Raw genomic sequence first — 24,551 nt, forward strand, 5'->3', positions numbered from 1 at the left:
GCCATTTGCAGTTTTGCATTGGAACAAAGAACAGAAAGTGTAATCTAGTACTAACATATGTGGCACTTTTTGATGTATTTCTAACCATGAAATTCTACCTGGCAAGCTTCCTGTAACTCTGAAGATAGCCTGTAATGTTCTTGTACTTGTGGAATAGTAGTAGTTTCAGTGTTTCTGTACGCTTATTTTTGAAGGAGAACAAATGACTGAGGCCCAGTCTTACAAGGAGCTGAGCACCGTCAACTCCCATTGCAGTCAATGGCAGTTGAGTGCATTCAGCACATGGAAGGATTGGGCTATAAAACAGAGAAAGCAACTACATCAGGCAAGATTATAGAACCCATTTTAAATAGTACTGTACCTCACAAGCAGTTCCACTGAAGCCAATGGAGTAGGTGTGGAATAAGGTACTACTCTATAGGAGAGAGGATTATTACAGTTGGCCCTTATTGAAATACACAAAAGCTTCTTTTTTCTGAGAAACATGCAATAAAGGCTGTTCAGTGGCTCACTCTAATGCTTTCAGCTATGTTAGACCTTCCTACTCAATAGTGATTTTACTGTGCTGTTTGATTACGTTTTATCAAAGCTGTTGACCGCTTGTTCCCTTCGTGTTAAGGAAAAAGTGTAGGCGACTAATGAGCAGCACTCACACCTGCTTATACTCATATTTTCAGTAAAACTCGTTATCTCCTGGGATGAAATCTCAAAACTTGAAAAGACCTCCAATGTGATCCTGACAGAGAGTATTCATGTGTGCTCCCGTGGGGAGGATCACTACTTTTCCATGTTTTTGCACATTAATGAAACGTTCCTTCTTATGGAGCAGCTGGCAAACTACGCAGTAAGGAGACTTTTTGACAAGGAGACATTTGAAAGTGACCTAGTCCTCCATGATCCTCTGCAAATCACCAAGAGGTAATTTATTGTTTGTAGAATGTCAGCTGTGTGCTCAGTAGAGTTCCAGGCACAGGAAGACACAGTCCTTGTCTGAAGGAGCTTACAATAATAGCTTTGCTAACATTTGTGTCTTTTAACCAAGTGTCCTGTTAAACGTTGGGTAATGCAGGGTGTTATGATTTACTGTTAGTTATCAGAAGAAATCACATGAATATGATGTATAAGAAATAATATCAGCTTTATTCACAAATACTTGTGTGGGTATCTCATCTTGTTTAACAGGTTTCAGAGTAGCAGCCGTGTTAGTCTGTATTCGCAAAAAAGAAAAGGAGTACTTGTGGCACCTTAGAGATGAACAAATTTATTTGAGCATAAGCTTTTGTGAGCTACAGCATCCGATGAAGTGAGCTGTAGCTCACGAAAGCTTATGCTCAAATAAATTTGTTCGTCTCTAAGGTGCCACAAGTACTCCTTTTCATCTTGTTTACAAATCCTTCATGGCTAATCAGATTCACAAAAACACCAGTCAGAATAAGCATCAAGGCCCAAATTGACCAAACCTGTGCTAATAGCACAGGGTTCGCCTTCTTTAAAACAAAACTGAACACCACATGACATTTACTTAAACAAGGAACATACGCTAAATGCAGGAGCTGGTTGCCTTCATTGTAAATTCTGTAGGAAAGTTCTCTGAACCCGGTCTTCTCATTCACTTTTGTCAGATCCGATGCAGGCTTACGTCTAGAGAGTCAGATTTTGATCTCAGATATACAAGTGTAAATCTGGAGCATCCACACACAAGGCAGTGGAATTGCTCTGGATTTGTACAGCTGTAACTGAAATAATAGCCCCACGTGTGCATTATTATATAGCATATTTGCATGGTTTTCGTTTTCAGATGCTCTTCTATGGTAAAGCTTAATTTCTCTGAGTGTATTTTAATGAATCATTAAAGCTGGCAAATCGGTTTTCATGGCCCAGGTTTATAAAATCCTTTCACAATGTATAGGCCAGAATTAATTGTAATTTAAGGCTTTAAATCTGTACCTTTTTATTATTTTTACACAGAAAACAGAGAGCATATTTGGAACAGGAAAAAATGCAGAAAGCATTATTCAGTACTGTCATACAACCAAAGCTGTTTGTTAATAATAATAATTAATAGGTTTCTTGATAGGTTCCTTGAGAGAACCATTTAATACATCAATATAGAAAAAGGGAGGAAAATCATATTGCTTTATTCTCTGCTTTAAAGTGATTGCATCAGTGGGTTTACAGCCCCAGTTTTACATTTGTTTATGTCCTGTATAAATAAGGTCTCTGGAGAGGTTACATTCTCTAGATAATAATTGTATTCAAGGTTCTGAAATATTTTGTGAAAAATGTTGCAGCAAAATTCATTTTGAAAAATGTAGAGTCTTAGCAGCAAGTGGGGATAAAAAACAAGAAGTGAAGATGTGATATCACTGAAGAGTAGCTTGCTGATGAAAGAATGGAAAGGTGGGAGAAGAGCAACAAACAGTTTTTTCGGCAATGTTAATTGGATAACAATGCATGGGCCAGATGTCATTGGCAGTGAGTGATATAAGCAACCATGTGTTGGAGACTGGTGACTGGTTTTCTTACTATTGAACTGCTTTGGGTAACATGAAATGTCAGATCTAAAATATCCATTGGGTTAAAGTCTGTCTCCTGGGCCAGTGCAGTCTTGGTCCCTGTAGCATATTTGGAAGTGCTTTCTCAGGTCTATTTTCAAGTAGAGTGGCTTCCACAGCTTTGAGTGGAGGGATTTCCAGAAGTCCAATACATTTCAGTGTTAGTATAATTTTCTTTCTCTTAATTTTCTTTTATTACTCCTAGTTTTTATACTTTAACGGTAAAAGAACCGCATGTGGCTCACAAGCCACTGTTTGGCCACCCCTGATGTATGTTGTGATGAACAACTGAAGAGTGGGATTTGTTATTTAGGGCACAACGTGTAACAATTAGGAGTAATAAAATGAAATTAAGAGGGAAAAAAAATGATGCTAACACTGAAATGTTATTGGACTCCTGGAAATCCCTCCACTGAAAGCTGTGGAAGCCACACTACTTGAAACTAGACTTCAGCATGTGTTTTAAGTATGTACTTAATTACTTTGCTAAAATAGGATGTAAGCACTGTTAACTCCCTTGGGAATTGATTGTGTTCAGAACCTCACTTAATGCCTTCCAGGATTGAGCCTGTAATGTATTTGAGAATGTGGGATATAAAGTTTTAATATAGTCCCATCCCAACACAATTCAGTTTTAATAAATGTAAAGTGATATTAAAATAACTTTGGTTTTTCTTCTCCGCCTCCCTTTTTTTATCCATTAGGGGCCTGGAGAACCGAGCCCACAGTGAGCAGTTTAGTGCATTCTTCAGGCTACCCAAAGAAGAGACCCTGAAGGAAGTGCATGAATGCTTCTTATGGGTACCTTTCTGCCACTTCAACACACTGGGAAAAATGTGCATTTCAGAGAACTACATCTGCTTTGCTAGCCAGGATGGCAGTCTCTGCAGCATAATCATTCCCCTAAGAGAGGTATTGCAAATTGCATATTTTGCAGAGCCAGTTACACTGAAAGTTTTATAATTTGTATAGATTAAAGTAATTAGCAATTACTTTTCTTTTAGTCAAGTTTCTCATTAGAAAATTGAATCTTTTTTTTTTTTTCCAATTTATATGATGTCATTTTTTCCTGGTGCCAGTTGTATTAATCTAAATCCCACTGCATACAGAACTCCTTTCACTTTTCAGCTCAAAGGCAACCTTCAAGTCCCTCTCTTTTTTTTTTTTTTTTTTAATCCTCTGCTCTTTCTAGTGAGCAGAGGAACTTTTAGTGTCTCAGCTTGCACAAGTCTCACAACTTGTACTTAAACTGGGAGTCTGTCTTCGTAGGCTGAGGCTTATGGTCAAAAGCAAAGAATTGGAAGGGCTAAATATTTTGGAGTGACTGGTTATGGATTCTGGAGTCTTTCCCCTGTAGGTCACCAGCTTAAATCACTGTGGACAGTGATTAATGAGTGCCAACTGTTCAGAGTCTTATGTGAAATGAGTTTGATAGTGTCAGTGGACAAATGTCAATTCACCATTACAATTGTCGTCCTTTAACAGACAGACTAAGGATCATAAGGTAATAGAGACTGTGGGCTTGTCTACACTGGCAGTTTACAGCGCTGCAACTTTCTTGCTCAGGGTTGTGAACCCCATTTCTTGCTCAGGGTTGTGCAGCAAGTTTCGGCGCTGTAAAGCGCCAGTGTAGACAGTGCACCAGCACCAGAAGCTGAGCTCCCAGCACTCGTAGCTATGCCCCTTGAGGTGATTTATATTAGAGTGCTGGGGGAGCTCTCGCCCAGCACTGCGCTGTGACCACACAAGACATGTTAAAGTGCTGACACGGCAGTGCTTTAGCGTTGCCAGTGTAGACTAGCCTTGTGTTACAGCCTAGTTTTGAATGATCTAGGAGAGAGATGACACGTTTGTGGAGCAGTGCATGGGAAGATTACCCTGTACCATCCATGTGGCATGTATCCTTCCCATGAATTCTGCTTCACGTGATTATCTGCAGGAGCCAGAGTCTGGCTTCTTTCAGAAAACTGTGTAAGATGCACCTGTTTCAGCAGGCACTTGAGGCCAGATTTTGGAAAGCATTTAGCACCAATATGTTAATTTTTCTAAAAAAAACCCAAACAGTCCTATAATGAAGTTTGGGTTTTATGGGGATAACATGTCAGTCCATTGTCTTGTGCCAGAATAGCAACAGCCCATTTTGTGCAATGATAGTCAGTTTAAATTGTCTGTGTTGTTAATTCTGCTTATACAATGGTCCACTGCGCTCCATGCTCCTCACAGGTTTGTCTGTATGTGCATGCTGTCATGGTTACCAGGCTAATTGCACTGTTGTCCCTTCTTGGGGTCCCACTGTGTGCACCCCCATAGGCTGGAATTCCGCAATTTGCCCACTCTTGAACCAGGACCTGGGTTATAGTCCCCTGGGTATCAACTATGACTCTTTCAGTAGGTCCAACTGGGAGGAGTTTCCCTTTGGGAGCCTCTGACAGCAGCTGATTAAAGTGACTCAAACAGTTTCTCCAAAACAAAGCATTATTTATTCTTTCACCCAAAGATACAAAGCCCGTAGAGCCAAGGAATAAAACAAAAAGAGTCCTACATGCATATTTTCTTACCTAAGCTTAACCTCTCTATCCATGGATCCAGCTTTTTCCCCATCTCTAAGTCAGGAGAAACACCCTGTCCGCTTACAGCTGGCTCCCTCTGTCTCTGAAAAAAAGAAAAGGAGTAGCTGTGGCACCTTAGAGACTAACAAATTTATTTGAGTATAAGCTTTCGTGAGCTACAGCTCACTTCCCAGCCTGCCAGCTTTTTCACTAACATACCCTGGGGAGCCTCCCTTCCTTTTCTGCAGTCTAGCCTCTATATAGGGGTTTAGTGTCTACTCTTTGATCTTAGGCTCAGCCTAGGAAAGTTAAAACGCCCTAGCCTGGATGGTGCCAGCTAGGTAGCTTCTTCCCCAACTGATGTCCCAGCCATTATCTTAACTCCTTTGAAGTTGTACAGCTAAGGCTGCCTTATCTGTGTCTTTGTTTTGTCTTTCCTGCTCTGTTTAACAACCTCTCTTTACAGCCTGCTTCAGTTCAACTCTATGCATTCAGGCAGCAGCTATACAAAATTGAATGGTGAATCTGTGTCACATTTAATATTCATAAGGATAATGCAGATAGCTTCCAGTATGTGTCGCATGCACTCTCAATAGAATTCCTTTTTTGCAAGCCAAGCTGACAAAATTGGGTAGGAAGATGAGATTACTAATTCCTGTGTCCTTGCCTCTTCAGGTCATAGCAGTGGAGAAGGCTGATCCAGCTAACAAAGGAGTCAGCATTAGTACCAAAGGAAAAAGAGCTTTTCGTTTTACTGAGGTTAAGGATTTTGAACACCTGGTAGCAAAGCTCAGGATCAGAAGTGGTACAACTTCAAGTCCACATCACACTGCAAGTACGGAGGTAACAGCACAGCTAACTCTAATACTGAAATCAAAAAGGTGGATCTCATTTCCATAAATTGGACCCAGTTCCAGTTGAAGTGTTTCTTTGGGACTCTCACTGCTTCAGCTGGCAGGAATTCTGGGACATTCTGAGAAAGGGCACTGCATAGCAATGGGGCAGTCCGATGTTGAGCAAGATTTCATTCCGTGGCTCATCTACTGTACAGTTTGTGCTGAATGCATAACAAAGGGGAAGTTATAAGCATGTGTCAGAGCTTATCAGCCGATAGCAAAAGTGTGACTGAAAACTTTGAAAACCATCATTCAGACTCATGTAGTGCTTCGAGGAAGTAATGCTTGGCATACATCAGGACTGAACAAAAATGTGAGCTGGGTGCTTCTCTGGACACACATACTAATAAATGTGCTTTTCATGATGACTTTGCATTCATAGGGGAAGGGGAGGAGGAAAGAGAATTTTTCCTCCTAGGAAGGTTTTCTGGTTGGAGATCAGGTTTATTAGGATTGGTGAAAGACTTCCTGTTTCTGAGACCAACAGGACTGAGCTTTGTAAGATGTAGTTAAAAAACAGAAATCCCATCACAGGGAATTTGAGGTATTCCTTCCCAGACCTATCACAGCTGCTTTTTCAGAAGACCAAATGGAAGAGTAAGGATGGTACTGTGTTTAGGGGATTAGCCTGCGACTTGAGAGACCCACATTTAATTTTCTGTTCTACTACTTGCGCAAGTCACTTAGTCTCTCTGTCTCAGTTTCTTATCTGTAAAATGGGGATAATAGCACTTCCCTATTTCCTGGGGTAGTTGTGAGGATAAATACATTAAAGATTATGAGATGCTCGGATACTATGGTGAAAGGGACCATAGAAATACTTAAGATCCATTTCCTTCAATGCAAACAGTCAGACTTTTTGGTTAAAAAAAATAAAAAAACCCTTCATAATCTCTCCCGTGAAAAACCAAAAAACACCACCTGGTGTAAAATCAAGTGTCAAGTCAGTGGATCTGCGTAAACCAGCTGGCTCATAATGTATACAGGATGATTGTGAGGCTGTAATTAGATGTGGACAGATCTGTGCGAATAGTGTCGTGTATGAGGCTTTTCAGTTTCAAAATGTATCCCTCAGAACAGATATGTGGAACCTGCAATTTTTAATAGTGCTTCTGCATACTTTCCCTGTAGGGTTCTGCATTTAGGGCTTTGCTCTCATTGAAATTGATGGGACTTCTGTCTTTTTGACTTTTAGTAAGCTAACTCCTAAAACCCCTTCATCGGTAATTGTTTGCTTTGTCTGACGCCAAATACAGAACATGGTCTGCTAGGTTTTAACCTTGCCATACCCTAGTTGTGGGGTGACATGACTTTCTGATAGGACAGTCTTACCTTGGGTTAACTGAATGTGTGTTGGAAAGGAGTACAAATGAAAAATGCTGGGTAATTCTGCTTGCTCTATCGCTGACCATATAGAGTCTCAGATGTAGACCCTGGCAAAGCTTTATACTTTTATCAATTAGAGACAACCTATTTACTCTTCTGAGTCCTCCTATTGACGAGCATGCATATGTGAACACGGCGACCAGGATTTGGTACTTCAGCGGTTCAGGAGATTATATACCATTTTTCATTTCCAACACACACTTTTGGACATTAAGGATGGTTTCCTTCCTTTCCAGAGGGACATGCTACCAGATTCATGTCCCTGTATCCAGGGGAGTGCCAGAGTTGAACAGATAGTTGCTGTTATCCCAGTGGTTGCCTTTAACTTTCATTCTAAACCTAATATTCTGACAGTATAGCAGCTGGATGGAGTTAAGAACTTTCCTCACAGTCCAGATGGGCTTTCCTCTCTGCTGCAATCAGCTCTAGTAGTTTATAACATCGATAGTAGAGGAACAGAATCGGTCGGAATAACCTGTGAAATAGTATCCGTGAGCTCATGCAGGATGTATGGTTTCTCAGCACAGAAAAACCATGTGTAATGGAAGGCTCATCCTCAAGGTTCCATTCTTGCGGGTTAGAAGCTGGTGGGAACAACAAGGGGGAAAAATGGTTTAACCTGAACAGAAATGCTCCCTAGCTAGGAGCGCAGCACAGTTCTGTGACGTTTGGGTGCTGAGCTATGCCTTCTCAAAAGCATTCACCTTTGGAGTGGCCACACGCCCATTACATGCCTTTGTCTATATTACTTGACTAATAATCAGTTTAAGTCTATTTTCCTCCTTAACTGTGCTTTTAGGGTAGAAAAAGATAATTGGCTCTGTATGCATACAGAAGGGAACATGTTGACCAGCAAAGCTGCTGAACTCAGTACATTTTTAGCATTTTACTTTGTTTTGCTTATAGATTTTTGAAGTAGAATATTTTTCACCCACTAGGCTCCAAACCTTGCTTCTGAAATCCTGTTAGTAGTATCCTGTGGTAGGAGAGCATACAGTGGTGCATTTAACTGCCAGTACAATACTTGACAGTTTCTGTCCATGGCCCTGATCCAGCTCCCATTTAAATCAATTGGAGTCTTTCTTTTCATTTCAGTAAAGTTGGATCAGGCCTCATCTTTTTTGCAGCTATCGTTTTCATTAATGTTAATGTATGAATAAATATCTTGCTGTGGCAATAAAGATGTGTTTTTTTTGTTTTTTTTTTTTTTTCAAGTGCTGCCGTAAATAGGAAGCTCTACAGATCAGGGACTACTTCAGATCTTATTTGCTCTGTAAGATTCCAGGCAGATTTGTTAATGCTGTTTAAAGTTTAAATAATAACAACAATGCATCTGAAGACTATTGTAATTTTGAAAGGTGCAGAACAAGCGGCGCTTGCGGATGAAACGTCAACTGTTATCAGTGTAGTTTCTTGCAGGACTTTTTAAGCACCTCTGACAGCTGTTAATGCATTCTGCAGGTTGCCACTACTTCTAACTCTGACAATCTGGTGGATTATTATGAAGGACCGTTAATGGCAGGTCAGAAAGGCAGCAGCACGACTGTTAGCACAGAAGCTCTAATGACCGTATTCCACCCTCAGGATGCTGATAATCTTGACTCTAAAATGGTAAGAAAGAAAACAACTTTCCACAGCTTTCTGAATCCAATGAAAAAGGATTCAAAATTGAAACATATTTGAGAGAAAGCAGCTGATTTCTTTTATGGCTTTGGCAATATTCTTTTCTCTGTCTACTCTGTATTTTACTCTACATTTCCACAGGGGCCTTATGCATTGCTGTATTCAATTTTCTGATCATCTTGTTTAATAATGATATGCCTTATCTTCCCACAGCAAAATTCTTTCTGCTCCTCCACCCCCTCAGGGAGGAACTGCCAGTTTGTTTTGTGACAGTGAGCAAGTACTTAATTTCACATTCATTTGAACTGTCAAGACTTAAAACTACTAGAAATGGTTTGAGAACAAGCAAAATTGTGATCCAAACATCAGCTTTGTTTGCTTACCTCTTTTCAGTCTCCTTACCTCTTGGTCACAACATTATGATTTGGAGAAAAAGTTTCTCATAGCCCAGAGCTTATCGTTTTGTTAAAGGTGAAACAAAGTGGGTTTGTGGGAAATCCACTCCCCCCTTTTTTGTTAACTTCTTTATAAAGTATGAAGAAGGCCTGAAAGGTTTTATTTTTAAAAAATTATTTTGCTTTTCACATAAAAATCCAGTTCTTGGAAACAGTGGAGCTCTATGGATGACTTGAGAACGAGCAGATTATGACATTGCAGGAGATGAGGCTAAAACTTTAACAATTGAGAGCGGAAGGGGTTTTTAGTCACTGTTTAAAACCGTTTTTTGTATTTTCACCTGTAAAACCATTGTCTTAATAAAGGTAGAAAGGATGTCTTTGTTAAAGATGCAACATCCCTGCTTCCTCAATTAGGGCTGATTGAAAGCCCATTGAACCCAATGGAAGTTCTTCTATTGGGTTCAGTGGCTATTGGATCAGGCCTTTACTCGGGGAGATACCTCATAAACTAGGGAGGACCATACATGGCATTTCTGATATTTAAAAGAGAAAAACTTTGTCTGGGCGATATAGAGAACCTAAACTGTTCAGTCGCCGTTTCTTTTCCCTTTTACAGATCACTTTTAAGTGCTTTAAAAGGATAAATTCTCAGTGCCGCTTATACAAAATGAAGCGGCATTACAACCACTTTCCCCAGACCATGGAAAGAGCTGATGTAATGGGTTACGTACTCATTAATCACTCTGCCCCTAAGTTTGCAGAGTTCATAATTGAGTTCATTTGTAGTGTGTAAGTCTTGTGCTTTTCAAAGGGCCCTATCCAGCACTCCTTACTTACTCCGTCACTTCAGTTCTGCCTGAGTAAGGAACTGAAACTACCAACTCCTTCTCATGCAAATAGGCTTTACTCATGTGGTACTGAGGTTCAACTGGATTTCAGTAGAAATATATCCTTGTGTTTTGACAGAAAGTAACCAATGTATGAAATTGTTCTCCAGTTGCATGGCAGATAAATATTTTATCCAGTCTGTACTTTATATGGAGCTAAAAATTTTCAGCCATCAGTTCAGCTATTCGAACTAGTCCAGACTTCCACCTGCTTTATATTTTCTTATCAGTTCATCTTTAGTACTGCTTATTTGGAACTGTTCTATAGAACAGTTCAGTATTGAAGAACACTGTTTATAAATAAATAAACCTGAGGACAGGAAAGATCAAGAAACCACAGTATGATAAAGACTTTGGTGCCTGAGTTTACCTCTGGCATGCTTTCCAGCTCCCATTCCCAACACTGTTCCAGATCTGTCAAACTAGGATAACACAACAAAAGGTGATAAATGGGAAAATCAGAACAACCTGTTTTGCCTGCCAGGTTTGTAGGATGTATTGCTTTATCTATGTAAGAGCTAAATATTATTATTATTGTATGTAAGGAAAAATTTGTGGTACGTTGAAAGCAAATGATTTAAGCAAATAGGCTATGATTTAGTGATGTAAGTAAGCAAGTGTCTACTCCTGCAGGAATTCTGCGCCTAAAAATTCTGCGCACAATATTTTAAAATTCTGCATAGTTGATTTGTCAAAATAACACAATATAATCACTCCCGTTTCAATTATTTGGGTAATTTATTTTAAATGAATACATCAACAATGCAGACCAAAAACAAAAAAAAGATTCCCCAAGGAGTAGGGAGTTAAAGAAACCCCTACAATAACCCAGTTCCAGTTGGGGGATACTGGAGAGTGCTGTGTGGGTCCCCCCCCAAACACCTGCACCCCTCTTTCCCCAACACCCAGCCATGGTGCACTCCTGGCCCAGACACCTGTACCTCTCTCCGCCCGGAGCTGTTACCTTCCTCCAGCTTCTTTACTGTCCCTCCAGGGGACGCAGTAGAGCCCTTCCCTTCCTCACCCTTGCCAGAGCTGGGTCTCCTCGACCATCTCTGGATAGATGAGGATCAAGCCGAGCAGCCAGAGTATGCAGAGCCTTCATCCCCACCAGGCTGGGTGCTCCGCTCACTGTGCGCTGGAGAGCCAGACTCCAGGAGTACAGCAGCACCTACTGGTGGCTGGCAGCTCTGCAGCCCCAGTTCCACAGGAGAAACATGAAATTCTGCGGAGAACATTAATTCTGTGCAAATTCTGCATTGTGCAGTGGCGCAGAATTCCCCAGGAGTAAAGTGTCTAACTTCAACCACATGAGTAGCCTCATTGACTTCAATGAGACTACTAACATGCTTAAAGTACTTTGCAGCATCAGGGCCTCAATACACCTTCCACAGTTTGTTCAAACCTTTTAACTAGGTTCATTACACAAAGAAAAGATTAAGACTGGAGGCAACTGATCCCTTGTGATCAATCTGAATTCTACTTCTGCTTCCTCATTCCTTTCTTCCTCCCCATTTTTCTTGTTCCAATTCCTTCTGTTACTTTCTCATTCTCTTGTCTGATTTCCTGTTTTCCTCATCCTTTCCCTACCTCAAGATAAATCTCATTCCACTAAATTGCTCCCCTGAGAAGAATTGCTTATTTTTCAATGAGATCTAATAAAAAAAAATAGTGTGAGGTGTTCTAAAATTAGCCCAAGTTTATGTAGACACACATGCTTGAGAAATGGAAAACTTCAGTAGAATTCCAGAGGGAGCTATACTGAGCATCTAACTTTTAAATACAGAGATCACTGCCTTGTGTTTAAATACTGAATTCTCTCATCACCCCTATGGGCTGATGTGAAAATATACTGGTGGTAGATGTTGCTCTTCCTGCAGGCTTCTTCATAGAAGAGTCTAGCTAATGCTGACATTTTTGCCCCCCTAGCAAACTTTTCTGGCCCTCTATTCAGTCTTTGTTACTTATTTACTCTTCACACAGTGCAGACTTTCCCAGGGGCAAATCTTTTCTGGGGCAGTTTGCTGTCAGAGGACCCTCAAAGGGCTTTAGCACAATCATTCAAGTAAGTGTAGGAAATGAAATGAAGATAAAGTTAACAAATTGCAGAAGCTTTGTATTCTACTAGTAGCTTAGTTACTTAAGTGACTTGTTCTCCATTGTGTGTTTGGTTATATTTTATTTCTTCTGAAAATGCTTGTTCTTCTTTGTTAAAATCCAGCATGTTTGATCATCATTAGAGAATACTATATGTTAGCAGCAGTCTCATGTACAAAGTCTTCTGGCTGCAGGATAGCAATCCTTGAATTGGTACAGACTCACTCTCATTGTAATAAATGGGAGTGTAACACTCATTTCAATAGGAGCAACACCATTAGATAATTCTTTTGAAACTTAAATTTTCAATATTGCAAGGTGCAGTGCCGCACCCAATAGGAGTTTAAAGCCACTCAGCACCACTGAGAGCGTTCACCAGTGTCATTAGTGTGGGATGGTCCAAAATTAATTGAGCTGAGCTAAATTTCTCCAGTTTATCTTGCTTTGTTCATGGCATCATAGAGTTGTAGCCAAGGCTAGCCTTAAAATTTGCAGAGTCCAATCTGCCAGAGAGTTGTTGGAAAGAAGGCCCCGTCTCTGTCATTGCCAAGAAAGACGGTGGGCAATGCTGAGAATTTTGAGTTTGCTAGGTCCCACAAGAGCATGAGTTGTTGGCTGCACTGCTGGCGCTTAAGGGCTTGATCTTGCTCTCATCTGAGTCAATGAAAAACTTCCCTTTGATTTGAATGGTGAAGGATCAAGCACCAAGCAGGTTGTTGGTATAGCAATGTCAAATGGGAAGATGTGGGCCCATGGTCACATAGTCACAGTGTTTGTACTGGGTATGGCCTTTAAAAGGGACATTCTACCTTCCTATGTTATTACATTGCAAGTATGAGAAGATGTTGCAGGAGGTATCCTAATGAGGTAAATAGGACACCCACTACATCAAGCTATGACTGCCCAGCCAGGGGATGTTACATACTCTTGTAAAGATTTTTATTTACAAAAATACTAGAAAGAATTATTTATTTCTAAAAGGATTATTTTAAAATGAGAAACACCTTTTGATATAATTTATCATGTTTCTTAATTAGCCCTGCTATTTAATCCTTTGGATTCTGATCCTCTGCTACACATTTCTGCTGTTTTTGTCCATCAGTTTCTGTTGAAATCAACCAAGTCTTACCCCTAGAACATTCCTGGCACATGAAGCAAAACAGATGGTGCTTTCTACCAAAATCTACCTGAAACATTCCACAGCAGCCAGTGCTTAATTACTTTATAACCATAGCCTTTAAGATTCTGCTTGTTCTTTAGCTGTTTTATTGTGACAGCTTTGACTTATCTGCTTCCATCAGGACAGAAAATGAATATACTATAGGAGAGCTTGCTTTATTTTGTAAAAATATCCAAACAGCTGATTTAATGGGCAAACATTAATTTTAAAAGGGGCTAAGGGAGTACACAGTAGGTTAACAAACTAGATTTGTGCCTCTGGAGACCAAGTACAGAATCTCAAAGTTTGTTGGTCTCATTCTAGTCCCTTGTGAACATCACAACACCACCACCACAATGTAGTCCATTCTGAAGTCCAGCACTGGAATGGCAGTGGTGGCCTAGGTGTGGTGTTGACAGTGCTTTTTGGAGCATTTCGAGAACTTTGTAGGCAGGCTTTCACAGCACCTGTCTGCATCGTCATACACACTGGTTAGCTGTGTTGTTCCCTTGCACTGTTAATCCTTCCTGGAACTGTACCACTTCCTATACATTTGAGAATTATGTGGACTTTATTGATACAGTGTCAAAGATGAAGAAACAGGCTGGACTACCTGCATGTTGATTTTATAAACTTTTTGCAATATCAGACAATATAGACCAAAGATTTTAAGGGTGTGAAAAAGTCTACATAAAGTTACTCTGTATTTAGTAGGTCAGATTCTGTTTCCATTTACACTAGTGTAATCCAGAGTAACATCACTGATATCAGTTCTGTCACTCCCAATTCATATTGGTAATACCGAGAGCAAAATTTAACCTTATACTACTTGATGTGTGAGCAGACTTTTTCATTATGCTTAATGGGCTTCTGTTTTTGTTTTCATAGTTGAAAGAAAAAATGAAAGAGCAGTCCTGGAATATCCTCTTTGTAGAGTATGGACGTGGCGTTAGCATGTTTCGGACAAAGAAGACTCGAGATCTAGTTTTAAGAGGGATCCCAGAGACCTTACGAGGAGAGCTCTGGCTGCTCTTCTCAGGTATTGAATAGTAATTAGCATGAATTAATTTTACGGAGTTGTACTACAGAAATATTCTAGTCAGTGATCAAACACACTGCTTCAGAAACTGCTGTTCTCTGCCAGAAATAGATAAGGATCTTGCTTTTATGTAGGGAATTAAAACCAAACCAAATTTGCAGTCTTTACAGTTGGAAATCAGAGCTGCAGACTCCAACTGCTTTTAAAATTGTCCTAAAAATGTTTGTTTCCTTGGTGATAAGGTACATGCTATATCCTTAAAGTTCAAGGGGACAGTTAAGTTAGAAAAGCCTCTCTGTGTATGTATGTATTGCAACTGGGAGCCTGGGTGGACAGATAGCATACTAAAAATAGCAGTGTGGACGTTCAGGCTTTGTCTGGAGCTTGGGGTCTGGTGCCTATAGGGTAGGATGGTTTTGAGAGCCTGAGCTTCTGCCCCTAGCTGAAATGTCCACGTTGCTATTTTTAGTGCACTAGCTTGAGTTTTGCTAGCATGAGCCTGTCTACCCGGGCTGGGACACTCGCTCCCAGATACAGTTTAGATGTACCCTTTAAGACTGTGTCCTCACATAGCAGGAAAAACATATTTGCTAAACCGGTTTTACATCTTTTGTCAGGGATGGCAGCTTTACAAACCAATAGAGTTTCTGTAGCAGAGAATTTTCCCCATCTTTGCAACGGTTTTCTAGACTAGGCCCCTTGAACCAAAGTACAGAGCTTACAGACATCATGTGCTTCACTTGCAGTGTTTCTAAAGATGCACATGATCTCTTGTGAAAGATACAAAGGTACTTTTATGGCCTTCATCCGTGTGGTGTAATACCTGTATTAGAATGCCTCACAAACACTAATTAACTTATCCTAGCAGCACACTTACGGAATAGGGAAGTATTATAATCTGTATTGTACAGATGGGGAACTGAAGCATGTAGCGATTAAGTCACTGATTTTTAGGGGCCCTGAGCTCCTGCAGCTCCCATTGACTTCAGCGCATGAGACAGTCACCCAAATCACTTGCTCAAAGTTGCATAAGAAGTCTGTGGCAGAGCCAGGAATTGACTACAAATCTGTCTGACCTTCCATCCAGTGCCTTGACCACAAGACTGTTTACCCCAATATCAGAGGTGATTTTGCAACTCTTCTAGAGATTCAGTTTGACTACAAATTACTTGTAAAATTATCTAGCATGTTTTAGCTCATGCTGAGTAGTTGTGAATGCAAGAGATTTATAGTTGCTAAATAAAAGGTTTCAGAGTAGCAGCCGTGTTAGTCTGTATTCGCAAAAAGAAAAGGAGTACTTGTGGCACTTTAGAGACTAACAAATTTATGTGAGCATAAGCTTTCGTGAGCTACAGCTCACTTCATCGGATGAATGCATCCGATGAAGTGAGCTGTAGCTCACGAAAGCTTATGCTCACATAAATTTGTTAGTCTCTAAAGTGCCACAAGTACTCCTTTTCTTTATAGTTGCTAACTGTTGTTGAAGTATCTATCTGTACATTTATTCTTCACTCATCAGTTTTTTATCTGAGCATCTATGGTATGTGATGGCATGAAAATTTTAGAATGATTCAAATGTGAAGTACTTTTTGAAAATGTGTGTCATAAATGGCTTGGCCAGTCCACTACCAACTTTGCAGGGGAAGAAAAGCATCGACTCTACTAGAAAACATTTGTAAAATTACAGATGGAATGGGGGCTTTTTTGTGGAAATCAAGAGAGGTCAGGGTCAAAATCTGATATATAATAGAAAATAACCTACGACCTTAACTAACTTGAGCCTAGTTTTCTGCTTTGCTACTCCTGTAATGCCAGTGTAACCCTATTGATTTCAAAAGTGTTACTCTGATACAATATTGGAGTAATGACCTGGGGAGTTGGCCCCCAAGCCTCCATCATAAGCCATATAACTTCAGTAAGTACTAAAAGCTATTATACATATTGCAAAGAAATGATTTAGATATTCCACTATTTCTGTCTTCTAATGCTGTGCAATAAAACATACTGGCAGGTGCTGTTAATGACATGGCTACAAACCCCGGTTATTACTCTGAAGTGGTGGAAAAGTCCCTAGGAACCTGCACTTTGGCTACTGATGAAATTGAACGAGATTTGCGTCGCTCCCTGCCTGAGCATCCAGCCTTTCAGAGCGACACTGGTATTTCTGCACTCAGGAGAGTTCTTACAGCCTATGCGTACAGGAATCCCAAGATTGGATACTGTCAGGTAGAATGCTCTTGAGATCATGTGTATGGGTCTTCTAAACATCAGTAACACTAATATATGGTACCAGTATATTGATGCCACACCTCGTAAACTCATCACATAAATCCCTGGGGGTTTCTTGCTTCAGTGGTTTACTTGTGGTATAAATTTCAAAACATTATACAACATTGACTTTTATATAGGGTTTGTCATCAAGTTCTGCCCGTGCCTATGACATTATTTTATCTGCTGTAAATCTTGGATTTATGCTAGGCTGACATTATAAATCTACCTTATATAGCTTAGATGTTATACCAGGCATTTTAACTGGGTTGCAGCATAGGTCTGGTACAGGATATAGTTGCAGCTTACCCCAGCTGAGCTTTAAAATCATGTAAACTGTGCTTTAAAAATATATATAATTATAACATGCCGCAAACCTGAAATGCACTGGATGCTCTCGCAGTCTTTCCTTGCCAACACCTCTTGCCTTGATTGAATGTTGTAGGCAATGAATATTTTGACATCCGTGCTGCTACTTTATGCTAAAGAAGAAGAAGCTTTCTGGCTATTGGTTGCTGTGTGTGAAAGAATGTTACCAGATTATTTCAATCGTCGAATCATTGGTAATATCTTTCTGTCTTCTATCAGTTTTTTAAAAATAAATGCATCAATCACATCTTGAAACAGAAGTAAAGAACTAGCTAAAGTTTGGATGGGGGAAAAAAATGATGGATTTAGTTCACTGTTGTAGTTTAGAAAGAAGAGTTGAAAATAAACAGGAATGTTCCCGTTTGTGCAGGAATTAATGTAGCTTTTTATTCCTGGGCTATTGCTGTAAAGAGAAACTATTCAGGAAATACTGTAACTTGTACCATGTTACCGTTATCCTGGATTTGTATATTAAAGACACACTATTAACTTGAAAAGCTAGTCAGTTTCAATAAAAAAAAAAAGTTAGAAGTATTTCCAGGTCCTATACTTGTCCCTGATTCTGCTGGCCAATTTTTCGTGGGTGGTTTTTGTTGTTTTGTTTAGGGTTTTCTCTCTCTCTCGTTGCAGACAAGGGACACTGACTACACGGGAGGAGCAATGGAGCTGACTATGTACTATCAAAAGCAATAACATACTACTTGGTGTGCAGTCATGCTAGATTCTAACATGTTGTCTTGATAGCTCCTAACATACTCGGGTTATGCAGGTGTTTGGTATAGCCACACACCCAGACCTGTTCATGTTATTCCTTATGTCATGCCATGGCAGCAGCTTGACCTGTTTTATAACGAAGGTATGGTTGTGTGTGAGCCTGATTCCTGGAAATGTCTGCTGCTTTATTTCCTATATTATGATTTGGGTGGCTGTTTTGTTGTCCTCCTGCAGGGGCCTTGGTGGATCAGGCAGTGTTTGAGGAACTCATCAGGGATCACCTGTCTCAGCTGACGGACTACATAACAGACATGACGTTCTTCTCGTCTGTCTCTCTCTCCTGGTTTCTTACCCTCTTTATCAGCGTGCTGCCCATTGAAAGTGCAGTCAGTGTGGTGGACTGTTTCTTCTATGATGGGATAAAGGCAATCTTGCAACTGGGTCTGGCAGTACTGGACTACAACATGGACAAGCTGCTTACCTCTAAGGATGATGCAGAGGCAGTGACTGTTCTAAACAGGTATCGGTGTGTTCATCATTTATAAATGCAACTCAGAAAGATATGTAGTTACAGGTAGATTTGCCTTAGAAATGGCTGAGAAATCATTAGGCTGGGAATTTCAAAGGAGCCAAGGGAGTTAAGTCTTCAGCTCTCACTGAAATCCAATGGGAGTTGTGTGCTCAACTCCCTTATGCTCCTTTGAAAATCTCAGCCTTAGTTTTAGAGTGGTAGCCTTGTTAGTCTGTGTCAGCAAAAACAACGAGGAGCCCTTGTGGGACCTTAGGATATGTCTACACTACCTGCTGAATCGCTGAGCAGCGATTAAAATTGACCCCCGAGCCCTCTCCCGTCGACTCCTGTACTCCGCCACGAGAGGCGCAGGTGGAGTCGACGGGGGAGCGGCAGCAGTCGACTCACTATGGTGAAGACATCATGATAAGTCGATTCAAGTACGTCTGATGAAGTGGGTTCTAGCCCACGAAAGCTTATGCCCAAATAAATTTGTTAGTCTCTAAGGTGCCACAAGGACTGTTCGTTGTTTCAGCTTTAGTTGTTCTTCTTCTTCTTCTAAAACCATAAGTACTTTGTACTGTTTAAAATGGATACAAAACCTACACTTGAGCATTTATAACCCCCTCCAGACCTGTCTTTTCTCAACAACTGAGCAACCCAGAGAATACTAAAATTCTCAGATAATTCAGACATCAGGTTAGTAACAATATGATCCTTTAATTGTGTTCTTATAACAATGCCTACAGGCTCCTCCATAGTTAAGAGTAAATATTTCAAACGGGGCAAAAAAAATCTTTACCTGGAAAATAATCAAGGCAAGATAATTGCCCTATTGCTCTGTATTGTATTTATGTCGCTAAATATGCATGTTTAAATGCATTCTTAACTGACACACTGTAGGCAGGAACATCTTCCGAAATTCAGATATCCTAGCTGACATCCTTCTCTGTCAGTGTGCCTCAGAGTAGTAAAACAGTTGCACACACTGTACCATGTGAAAAATGAGACCTATTTAGTGTACAGCAATGGTAGGGAGACTTACAGTTATGAATGTCCTGACTTTTGATGGTTTCAGCCAGAGCTTTAGCATATTATATGTTTAAATGGTGTTAGAAGCCAGTGAATGTTTTAGCAAGGAGAATTTAATTATTGTTATAACAAACCATATAGGCTAACAGTCACTTCAGAACCTAACTATGCTCATTTAAATTCTTAACACCTAAATTAAACTCGTAACTGAAGCACAGTTTTACAGCTTATGTTTGTTGAAGCTTACGCATAAAGAACGGGTTGGAGTTTGGTTTTTAACTCACAAGCTCAATGTGAAATCCCTTCTTCCTCAATACCCATACGTAGTTCAACTGGAACCAAACTCTGCTCTTATGCTGGCTTAACAGTCATTTAAAGATAAAAAACAAACATTGTAAACTTCTTTTGAACTGCTTATTCTAAAATTTTGCTTAGCTGTAATGGGTCTTTTTTTTTTTTTTTTTTTTTTTTTTTTTTTTTTTGCACAATTTCTCCAGCCTGCAGCAGTCCAATACATTTTAAGGGGCTCACGGTAATTTGCTTCTCAGTAACAAATAGGAAATGATTACTCTATGGAGTTGTTTCTCTGTAGATTAAGGTTACCCTTGTCCAAGAATGTTTGTTGAGGATATGTGTAAATTATGAATGCATGCAGATCAGGACCCAATTTAGCAGAGGCCTGTGGGTTAAATAAGACTGACTAGGGTCCCAATTCACCATAATTTTAGTCCTTCTTTCCCACATAAATAACCCAGTCTTTGCTTGCCCCCAGACAGATGTTCTCTTTCAAGTGCTCCCTCTCCATCCACTCTTTTCTTCCCCAGCTTATTAGACTCAGAGATGTTGTCTGTTTCACTTTGCTTTGACAGTTGGATCTCACTAACGTTATGTCTGTGTCACTTTTGTGCAGATTTTTTGACAGCGTCACTAACAAGGACAGTCCATTGCCTCAAGCTGTGCAGCAGGCTTCAAACCTGAACGATACAAAGAGTTACCACCCAAAAGTGGACATAACTGACCTGATCAGAGAGTCAAACGAAGTGTGTATTCTTTTGTGTATTATTATTTGTGTCATGTATTTGCATTTTCTTGTTTGCCTTTTTTAAAAATTGTGGTTTTGCATCAGCTGAAGTAGTTAAAGAATCACAGAAGCTGAAGAAACAGCAGACCACTCAGATCACTAGTCCAGTCCCTCTCAGTGCTGGACTGTCTCCTGAGCTTTGTCCAATCTCATTTCCTAGGCTATGGTACTTCTTTTTATTGTACTTGAAATGTACTGGGCTGGCAGTCCTGGGGAGTGGAGTCCTCTAGGCACGTGGCAGGCAAAGCAGTCAGTTGGGCTAGCATCCCCCAAGTCCTTATTCATGTCAAATGGCAAATTGGCAGAGGCAGAAACTCTCACAAATGCAAAACTCTGACCTTTGCGGATTGCAAGAGGTAGTGGAAATTGACATTCTGCTCTCAGCTGCCAATTTAAGGAGTTGCCTATGCTCCATATTTTGGAACAGCAGTGAAATAGACATTGGTGGGGAGGAAATACCCAAATCAGAATTGGCCATGATCTGCTATTTAGGTTTTTACCATTTCCTCTTCCTGCTCCCTGTATGAGGTTTGGTTTCTTCAACTTCTGTTGGTCTGTGGCTCTCTGGATTGGGAAGGAAATTGACTTAGCTTCTGTTTTCTCTTCTTGCTAGCGCAGATTTTGTATGAGGCATTTCCTTCCTTGGGATGATTTGGAACTAGGCTGTAATCTCTGCTTTGAAGCACTTTTTTTGTTTTCAATTTCTACTGAGCCCATCTAGAGTGAAAGGCTGTACGAGAGAAAAGAGTAATGCACATTTTCTCTTTCCCTGTTTCTTTCCATGGATCTGAGACACCCTTTTTGATTCCATTTCTGGTTATCGTGCCAGTGAAAGGCCTAGAGCATATTATTTTTAATGAGGGCATTGGAGAACAAGGTGGAGTGTTTTTTGTGCTGAAGAGCATCTTCTGAAGAAATGCACTAGCTTGGACGTGGAGCTAGCTGCTCGTGGTATAATTTGTGGAGAAGGCTAGAATAAAATTCAGAGTCTTTAGATTCCTGTTAGGAAGAGAAGCATGGGTTTGTGGTCTGAGCACAGGGCTAGGAGCTAGGATTCTACTTCTAATTCTGACTCTTGAACTAATCACATAATGTATCTGTGCTTCAGTTTTCCCTTCCTGAGAAATGGAGATATCGGTCTAGTTTCAACTTTCTCAGGTGAGCAGAGGTAACATTTATTAATGTTTGTAAAGCATTTTCGAGATTGTTGGAAGGACAGCACCAGAGGTGCAAATTGTTACAGGCCTGACTGCCTGTCTTGCTCATGGAGCGCAGCGCCATAGAAGTCAGTGGGAATACTCTCTGGGTAAAGGATCACTAGTAGAGCTAGGTGCAATGCTTTTGACAAAATGAAATTTCATTAAAATATGCTGCTTCACGAAAGTGTTCCAATGAAGTTTTTGCCAAGAAGGACCAGAAAGAGAGACTGAGGCTTGCTATAGTCTAGTGACTAGGGTACCAGCCTGGAATGTAGGAGACCGGGAGACCCAGGTTTCTACTCCCTGCTTTACCTCATTCAGAGCTGAGTTTTGTATTCCAGATCACTCCCAATCCAGCAGAATAAGGACTTGAACTGGAGTCTCCCACATCTTGGTCCAATGTCCTAACCAGCAGGCTGTAGAGGGTGAGGGTCTTCCCTCCCACACTCCTGATGCAAGAGCCTATTTCAACACAATATTGTTTCCACAGAAGGTTGTGGTTTTGTTCCAAAGTGGAACAAACACAAATTTCGAAACCTTGAAAGTTGCTGCAAAAGGAATTGTCATACTGCAGCCAGTTCTAATGACTAACTCTGAGTAAGGGGCTAGAAAATATGCCTCGGTGGTTATTGCCTCTCCTGGGTGTTGTGAAGATGAGGCTATGTCTGAAGATGAAAAATGCTATGTGAGAGCCGTGTTTTGTTTGTGTCCTTTTATGACTTGGACTCTCAGGTTTGTTCCTTTTCAGGCAAAATCATAAAGGAGCAATTTTTAGTTTGTACATGGAAGAGCCTGTAGTTCTTAATGTATTGCATCTATTCAGGATTAGATTGTAAATTTACAATCTACCGCTAATGAAGGGCATTGAGTAGCAGCCCTGCCACAAGAACAGACCAGGGACCTTGTTGTGACTGAGTTGAAATTCCCTCCCTGATTCCCCTTTTGCTCCAGGAAGGACGTAATCTACTACTGGTCTTCCGTCATCAGTTCAGCCATGCTGGCCGGCATGTGGAGGACTGCTCATTACCCACCCCTCCCTCCTCACTTATGTGGGAGGGGTGTAACACCCCATCAGAGATGATTTCTTCCTCCCCCTCCCCACACACGCAAGGACCCACCCCTTTCAGGGTGGGTAATGGGGCACCTTACACCTTAATCCCCTGTGCTGGTGTGTAGAGAAAAGGACAGTCCTGCCCTCCGTCTCCTAGAGTACGTCTACACAGCAAAGCAAAACCTGCAGCGGCCGGTGCTTGCCAACGTGGGCTCATGGGGCTCAGGCTGCAGTGTTGTGTCACAGCTGTGTAGACTTCCGGGCCCGGGCTGGAGACCAAGTGCTGGGACCCTCCCAGGGCCCTAGAGACCAGACTCCAGCCCAAGCCTGGAAGCCTACACAGCAGTGAAACAATCCCACAACCCGAGTCTTGTGAGCCCAGTCAGCTGGCATGGGCCAGTCGCTTGTGGCTAGTTGTAGTGTAGATTCATTTTATTCATAAGTGAGTTTCCAGAGCACAGGCTTGCTTTGTATCAATATGGCTGGTCCTACTGCTATTTTTAGTGGCGGGAAAAGCAAAAATATCCACGTATATGAGCGGCTCTGTGGCTGGAAGTAGCTGAAATTCAAGTTCAGAGTTTGGGTTTTTTTCCCTAGAAATATGGTGATATTCGATACGAGGATGTTGAAAGCATGCGCTGCAGGAACAGGCTGTATGTGATCCAGACCCTAGAAGTTACTACAAAACAGAATGTGGTAAGTGTCCTGAAAGGACGGAAGCTGTGGACCATGTGCAATAGCATTTGTTACCTTTCCTCGGATGGACTTCCTCTCTTTTGGAAAATGCAAGCGAATGAATGAGGATGACCTAGAATATCCACGGATGAGTGAATAACTCCTTGAAGGCTGAAATCCCTCTCTGATGGGTGTTTGTAGTAAATGGGGGTTTTGGTCCAAGATGTTTTGAATCTGAGAATCACTATGTGAGCTACTGCTCTAGGTTATTGGTAACACCGTAGGCTTCCAAGGACTCTGCACTACATTCTGTGATTCTCTGCACAGATCAGAACGGGCTGACCTGTATTTCTGTGTGCTGCTGTTAAATTCTTAGTTCACTTCCCTTAGAAACATAAGGTAGTGTAAAAAGCCTTTAGTGACACAATGAAACGCTGAACACGAAAGTAATAATCAATTAATAACTTAATTTAATTGTACATTCTGTTTTGCAAAGAAGAAATGGAGAAAAATACTAATAACCTATAAACCACCAATGAAACCCCACTGAGGAGATAACTGTATTGCAATATAAAAAGGATCACTTTTTAACATGTGTACTTATATAAGAACCTAAGAACGGCCATACTGGGTCAGACCAAAGGTCCATCCAGCCCAGTATCCCGTCTACCGACAGTGGCCAGTGCCAGGTGCCCCAGAGGGAATGAACAGAACAAGTAATGATCAAGTGATCTCTCTCCTGCCATCCATCTTCACCCTCTAACAAACAGAGGCTAGGGACACCATTCCTTACCCATCCTGGCTAATAGCCATTAATGGACTAAATCTCCATGAACTTATCCAGTCCTCCTTTAAACCCTGTTGTAGTCCTAGCCTTCACAACCTCTTCAGGCAAGGAGTTCCACAGGTTGTCTGTGCACTGAATGAAAAAGAACTTCCTTTTATTTATTTTAAACCTGCTGCCCAATAATTTCATTTGGTGGCCCCTAGTTCTTATATTATGGGAACAAGTAAATAACTTTTCCTTATTCACTTTCTCCACCCCACTCATGATTTTATATA

General features: G+C 40.8%; 1 protein-coding gene across 1 annotated transcript in view; it reads left to right on the forward strand.

Moving 5' to 3' along the window:
- Positions 1 to 202: 202 nt before the first annotated feature.
- The window catches only part of TBC1D8B (TBC1 domain family member 8B), a 40,872-nt gene continuing 16,523 nt past the window's right edge, over positions 203 to 24,551 (forward strand). The window contains exons 1-11 of the mRNA XM_043491550.1: positions 203 to 325; positions 632 to 918; positions 3,260 to 3,467; positions 5,780 to 5,947; positions 8,848 to 8,997; positions 14,439 to 14,589; positions 16,601 to 16,815; positions 17,303 to 17,420; positions 18,175 to 18,460; positions 20,394 to 20,523; positions 23,412 to 23,510. Of these exons, the coding sequence (XP_043347485.1) occupies positions 203 to 325; positions 632 to 918; positions 3,260 to 3,467; positions 5,780 to 5,947; positions 8,848 to 8,997; positions 14,439 to 14,589; positions 16,601 to 16,815; positions 17,303 to 17,420; positions 18,175 to 18,460; positions 20,394 to 20,523; positions 23,412 to 23,510 (1,935 nt within the window). The remainder of the gene's footprint in view (positions 326 to 631; positions 919 to 3,259; positions 3,468 to 5,779; positions 5,948 to 8,847; positions 8,998 to 14,438; positions 14,590 to 16,600; positions 16,816 to 17,302; positions 17,421 to 18,174; positions 18,461 to 20,393; positions 20,524 to 23,411; positions 23,511 to 24,551) is intronic.

Source organism: Dermochelys coriacea, chromosome 9, assembly GCF_009764565.3.
Source record: "Dermochelys coriacea isolate rDerCor1 chromosome 9, rDerCor1.pri.v4, whole genome shotgun sequence".
Lineage (NCBI taxonomy): Eukaryota > Metazoa > Chordata > Testudines > Dermochelyidae > Dermochelys > Dermochelys coriacea.